Genomic DNA, 7,175 nt, shown 5'->3' on the forward strand with positions numbered 1-7,175 from the left:
AGTAATCCGGTAGGAGGAAAGGAAAGGGAATGAAAAGCAAATAAAAAGTACAGAAAAAAGCATAAATAAAAATAAGACAATAAAAATGAATCTAAAAATAATCAGTAATAATGAATAAATACGTGATCAGTAACAATGAACAAATACATGAAGAAACAGCTCAGAGTAAAAGCACAAAATTCAGTGATCTGGTATTCATCAGAGAGATACCCAAAACATATGTAAAGGTCAAAAATGAAGATATAGAAGGTATGTGAAGCAAATAACACATAGCTATCTTAACAAGAATTTAGGGAAAACGCATATATAAAGGACATAATTTAATAATAAATGAACAACCCAATAAGAAGACATAATAATCATATACCTATATACCTACATGTAGCTAACAGAGCCTCTGAATAAAACAAAAATCAAAAGAATTCCTAGGAGAAATTAACAAAACCAAAAATCATGAGATTTCAAATAACTAGTTATTTCAATAACTAGATCACACAGATATAAAAAAACATTAGTTAAGATACAGAAATATGAATAAACCAATAAATAACCCTGGCCTAATGGAAAAACTTCAGAATCTTTGGAAAAAAAAATACTCCTTTTATTTGCATATGTGTAGAATTTTCACAAAAAAAATTATCATCTATTACACCAATGCAAAGAAAAACTTTATAACTAAAATAATATCAAGTAGGTATTCTTTAGCCAAGTTTATTAAAGTTTATAAATCAACAGTTATAATTTTATTACACCCAAAGATTACTTCTATAATATCTTAATTTTAGTGATCTAAAGAAATATAATTACCTTGTTGGTGTTAAGTTTTCCAGTTTCATCTAGATCCAAAAACATGTCCAAATCACATCCTAATTTTCCAAAACTGTTGACTGAGGACCCAAAGGGTCTCACTGTACAGTCCAGAAAATATGCAGCTGCTATGTCTTCAATAAGAGAACAGGTGAGATATCGTAGTTTAATGTCCTTCTCTGTTAACTGGAACTCCTTCAGGAGAGTATTCAGCTGATCATCTATCTAGCTGACCAAAACAAAACCAACACAATACAGAAAATGTACAGGTCATATAAAATAATTGTCATTTTACTTCTAGAGATTTGATGGCTTTGGAGACTTACCTTAAAAACATACACTTTCTCCCTGTGACAATTACAGTTGATTAAATTTTTAAAAAGATTTTAACTATTCTTTTAAAGAGAACTGAAGAATGGTAACATTAGCAAAATCAAAGTTGGCTAGAATTAAAACCACTACTACTTTAATACAACTAAAGTATTGTTTTAGGAAAATGAAAATAGTAAAATGCTCCAGAAGAGATCAAAACAACCACACAGCTAGACATTTTAAACGAAGTTGGAGGGAAGGAAGAACCATGTTAAAGGCAAGAAATACTAGAAATAAGCAATACCTCAGGTAACGAAGGCCCAAGATCCCTCAATTCCTCAGAATAAAAATCCTGTATTTTCACCAGAAAACTGGGGTTTAAAAGCACATTTTGAAACCGCAGTATTTACAATAAAAATCATAGCCTCAAATGCCCATTTTTGGAAATACTATTGAAAATAAGTGAAAAAAATTGAACTATAAAACTCAAGAAAAATAAATAAAACAAAAGAAATGTATAAGGTTAGAAATAAATTTTTTAAAATTAGAAAATCAAACAAAAATAGCATTTGGTAAAAATTATGAACTGATTCTTTGAAAGGACTACTAAACTAGCTAAACCTCTGACAAGCCTCAGGAAGATAACCCAAAACTAATACGAACAATGTTAGGGCAGCAAAATAGATTAAATCAGAAATGAGATTTTTTTTTTTTGGGGGGGGGGAGATATTTTTAAATTTATAGAAAAATGCCAAGTACAACTGTATGTCATTATGCTGACCGGAGAAAGAAAATCTGCATAGTTCAAAGACTGAAAACTCTGGAAGAATGTGGTTACTCAGGAGTATGAGCAGGGCATGGGGGAGGGGAGCAGAGAAGGATCACTTTCACTTTTCACTTGACACATTCTATAGTATGAATATTTTATGAAAAGAACCTATAATATACAAACTAATATCATACACACACATATTTTTAGAAATTGGGAAGTATACCTAAAAACTTACACTTTCTGCATAACAAAGTAATTCAGAAAGCTTCTTGCTTGAAGGAGGGGAATGGTTACTGCATTGTATACAGGACTGTTCTGAAGTCTGACTTGATGGATTTTTCATCTTTAAATTGAAGAAACGTGACTTGAATGGAATTGCAGCCTCTGTGTCCATACTCGGAGTACGAGTTATATTCTGTAGTGAAGTGACGCTTTCCTTCTGACAAAATTCTACAACAGCATAAAGACCCTATGCCAAAATCATAAGGAAAAACAGAAGACATCTCAGATGGATATATTTTACATAGTATTTCTGTTCAAATTTCCAAATGATTATCATAATACTAAAAACGATTACAAATAATAGACTTCTAACATAGCACTGGTTTTAATCATTAGAAGCAGACTAAGAAAAGGAACAATACGGCAGCCTGGGTGGCTCAGCAATTTAACACCGCCTTTAGCCCAGGGCATGATCCTGGAGACCCGGGAAGGAATCACACATCACATCGGGCTCCCTGCATGGAGGCTGCTTCTCCCTCTGCCTGTGTCTCTGCCTCTTTCTCTCTGAAAACAATGATGAAACAGAAAATCAAAAGGCAAAACAAAAATCCCCGTCCCCCCCACCTTTACCCCTAAAATAAGAGACTACTTATTCAAATAATGGAATTAGTCAGTTATAAACTACTTCTAATTCTGTAACAATGCCATAAAGATTTCTATTCTCAGACCAAAATATCATTAAAGAAATTTAAAGAAATCGGACACCTGGGTGGCTCAGGGGTTGAGTGTCTGCCTTTGACTCAGGGCATGATCCTAGAGTCCCAGGATCGAGTCCCGCATCGGGCTTCCTGCATGGAGCCTGCTTCTCCCTCTGCCTATGTCTCTGCCTCTCTCTCTCTCTGTGTCTCTCATAAATAAATAATTAAATAAAATCTTTAAACAAAAAAAAAAAAAAAAAAGAAAAGAAAAGAAATTTAAAGAAAGATGTAAGGTATCAAAAGAGAATCTAACTTTACCATATTGCAAATAACCAGTTATTTTCATAATGATGATATGATAATAATAGCAAAATAGCAAAAATGCATATCTATCTTTCAAAAGCATAAATGTTAGAGATGATTTTCAAATACTTACAAAGCTCTCATAGAAGAAATGATTATTAATAGGTCCATGTTGGGATAAGTATTTCAGAAATTTTTTTTCACTGATTTTATTTGGGCAATGTATTAAAACAGTTCGCTGTGCCTGTTCGCGTCTTTCTTTCTGCAACTCAGAGAATTTCTTTTTGGGAGTCCTGCCTTCAGAGCCTATGAATGAGACAAAAACATTTCCAATACACACACACACAAATATAAAATATAAAGTATACTTTGATAAGGTATATAAAGATTTTTTTTTAAAAAAAAAAGGGTATATGAAGATTTTATAGCTGATTAAAACAATGTTATCCAAATCTCATCTTCTTTCTTCTTTACCTGTGTAAGAATAACGCTATACTACTTTTGATTTTATTTTACCATTCTCTTGTAAATATCATCACCAATGTCCACTTTTCTAGTTTTGATTTACTGTATTCAATGCACAGCGCTGCAAAGAGAGATATCCACAAAATTTTAAAAGCAAAATCAGGAATGTAGTCACTCATGTAACACTTCCCCAAATATACACATACAAAATCTGTATAAGCTGTAACATTCCAAAGCCTAAAAGAAATTATTGTAAGCCTAAGTGTAATGAGAATGAGTTTAGAACTTTAATGTATTAAAGTAAGTTATTATAGTTTTTCTTTGTCATAGGTGTTGGTCTGACTGCAACAATTAACAATGAGTTACCAATTATCATGTGCTGTGTGTCACAGGGAAATCAAAGAATTTAAAATCCAGTTGCTGCCCATAAAAGTTCATGATAATTTTACTAGTGAAATACAGGGTTATTTCTTTTCTCATTAAAAACCACTTCAGGGGCTGGGGGTTTTACAATCACAGGAAATGAAGACAAGAGCTGTGACAGTCAAGAATTAGATATTAATAATTGACCACAAAGGAAAGAACAACTAAGTATAAGGAAAATCATTCAAATTCTTAACAGCATATTCAAGCCAAATACTGAATTTTACCAACTCATTTTTTTTTCTCTAGATATTTAACTTCTAGTTGGGTGGCTTAAAAATGATTCTTTTAAAAGTCTGAAATGGTAGATTCTAGACCACCAAGATTATAAACCACCAAGTCTGATTATCAATGCCCTAAAGAAATTCCAAAGAAGTTAAATAGTACAGAAAGTAGAACTGATATATATGGAAATTGGCAGATGCTTTTAGACTCCTCTTCTTTATTTTATAACTGATGGATCAAGAATACTACAAACACACTACACCTTAATATCAGCAAACTCCAAGACACCCTCACAGACCAGACAGACAAATGTGCGTTAATGCTAGTTAACGGCTTGCTGAACCATAAACTCTGCTCATTAGCACAGGCCTGGAGGTAGTCTCTGATGGCACACCACAGAACTCTGGCTCCTGACAGAGTACACGTTCCCAATAAGTGATCAAACAGGTACTGAACACCTTTCCTACATTCACTGTACCAGATGCTGAAAACACATCTCTTAAATAGGGGTCTACGTCTCCATTCTGAATGCCAACTCTTTAACATCAATCTCCTGTTTCAAGGCTTGATCCCTAAACTGGTCTTACTCACACTAGTCATCTTCTCAGGAACTCTTTGCTGCCAAAGCGATCTTTGTAAATTAACCTTTTTAAAAAGTCTTTGACCTCCCTGCTTCAAACCCTTCAGGAGCTTCCCTACTGCATCCAAAATCAAGTCTATATTCGACAGTGTGGGTACAGTTACTGGCATCTTGTCCCACTTCCTCTTCAGTGTCAATTTCTACCATTTCTTCCTTTTGCAGTTGTTCACTTAAGGTACTCCACATACAATACTACCACATACTGTGAACTTTTAAAGCCTTCCTGTCTCTGAGTGGAATGCCCACCTCCTCATTTTCTGCCTGGAAAACTCCCAGTCATCCTCCCCGGGTCTGTGAAGACTTCTGACTTGCCCTGGTAGAACCTTTTCCACCTCTGTATTACCTTCCTTCAAAATCTGTGAAAGTAATTCGTGGTGTTGTATTTACTTAATAATATGGAAATCCATCTTCCATACTGAAGATAGGGACTCCTCTTATTCACTTTGATCTCAGTCTACTAACAGTCCTTCCAATTAGTCCCTAGTTCCTTCTTTTTTTTTTTTTCTTTTTTTCTGATACAGGCTCTGCCTAGACTACTTCAACCACTTTTCCCTATGTAATTACCACCTACATATTCTTGTCTCTGGTTTTTACTGATGTCCAAGTGCTTATTGTAAAAGTAAAGTCAAATTGTTAAATTTTATTAAGTAAAAGTATAAATCTTTCCCCAATTCTCTGCCCCTAATTACATCCAACCATTAAGTTTGGTACTTATATTTCCAGATACTTTTAAGGCATATGTAAACATATACGTTTGTATTTCTCCACAGATAAATGTTTTTTACACAATTAAAAATTACCAAAATTATACTATACATTCTGTTTTACAATATGCTTCTAAAAACTTAATACATTGGGGATATCTGTGTCTGTATATTTCCCTCATTTTTTAAATGTAATGCAGTATATTGTTAATTTATCATAGTTTAGCCAATCCTCTGCTGATAAATATCGAGATGGCTTTCCTTTCTTCGCTATTACAAACAATACTGCAGTATCACCTGCATACAGTGTTTGCACTTTTGCAAGTATATCCCTGCAGCTGATCACTAGGGAAGAGAAGAGACTGAATTTAGAGAAGTCTGATAAAAGATGAAGAAATGTGCTTGAGAAGATGGAGAGGTAGAACCCAAAGCATTGACAGCTCTCTGGCCCCGAACAGTAGGCAGGAGTGATGGGGACAAGACAAAGTTGTGAAGGAAGGGACAAAAAGTTCAGGTAGTTTAAGTTTATTATCTCACAAAAGGCTTATCAAATCTACAAATGACACAAAGTTGAGAGTAAAAAGCGGTAAGTGCTAATATTTTATGACAGACTCAATTTATGGTCTTTATGACATAACCTGGTGACCATAAACTTAACACAAAAAATAACACTTAATACAGTTGCGCATTTTTAATTAAAAACAACATAAAGGGGGATCCCTGGGTGGCGCAGCGGTTTGGCGCCTGCCTTTGGCCCAGGGCGCGATCCTGGAGACCTGGGATCGAATCCCACATCGGGCTCCCGGTGCATGGAGCCTGCTTCTCCCTCTGCCTGTGTCTCTGCCTCGCTCTCGCTCTCTCTCTGTGACTATCATAAGTAAAAAAAAAAAAAAAAAAAAAAAAAAAAACAAAAACATAAAGATACAATGACACAATGGGGGAGAAAATTAACCTAGTAGTAGTTGCATATAGGAGGCCGGGAAGAAGTTCAATCTGATCAAAGCTCAAAATCAGTCAAAGACGTGTCTTAACTTCTGCTTTGTGGATAGGGAGAGAATAAACACACTAAAGAACCAGAACACCTGGAACGGGCACAGAGGGGGACACTTGACGGGATGAGCACTGGGTGTTATTCTGTATGTTGGTAAATTGAACACCAATAAAAATTAATTTATTAAAAAAAAAAAAAAAAGAACCAGAACACCTGGAGAGGAGTAGTAAGATGTCTAGAAACTGACAGAGAATTACTGTAGATAAAGTAGGATTTACAGCCTGGAAATAAACTAATGAGAACCCAAATGCTGTCTTCAAATATAACAGTGAACCCTCCACTCACGCAGGACTTCAGTTTTCCAAGTACCTTCACGTATACACTCTATTTCGAATCCCACAATAATCTTTGAAAGAGTGGGTCTCATAATTGGTGAAAACACTACACCAGTTTTTTCCAATAGTCTAGATAGCCACTTACAGAATTAATCTGTCCCTTTTGTTCTAGCAACAGCGTATCCCTGCTTGTAGAAAACTGCTCTGTGAAGTTGCAGGGGTATCCTACCTATAGCACTGACCCTCAGCCCATTAGATACGGCTAACATTATCATACT

At 34.8% G+C, this 7,175-nt stretch overlaps 1 protein-coding gene across 1 annotated transcript in view; it reads right to left on the reverse strand.

Annotated features, from left to right (window-relative positions):
• Nucleotides 1-7,175, reverse strand: part of MTPAP (mitochondrial poly(A) polymerase) — a 30,440-nt gene that overhangs the window by 20,348 nt on the left and 2,917 nt on the right. The window contains 3 exon segments of the mRNA XM_055334495.1: nt 808-1,032; nt 2,127-2,360; nt 3,248-3,420. Coding sequence (XP_055190470.1) covers nt 808-1,032; nt 2,127-2,360; nt 3,248-3,420 — 632 coding nt within the window.

The sequence above is a fragment of the Nyctereutes procyonoides genome, unplaced genomic scaffold (genome assembly GCF_905146905.1).
Source record: "Nyctereutes procyonoides isolate TBG_1078 unplaced genomic scaffold, NYPRO_anot_genome, whole genome shotgun sequence".
In the NCBI taxonomy this organism is placed as follows: Eukaryota; Metazoa; Chordata; class Mammalia; order Carnivora; family Canidae; genus Nyctereutes; species Nyctereutes procyonoides.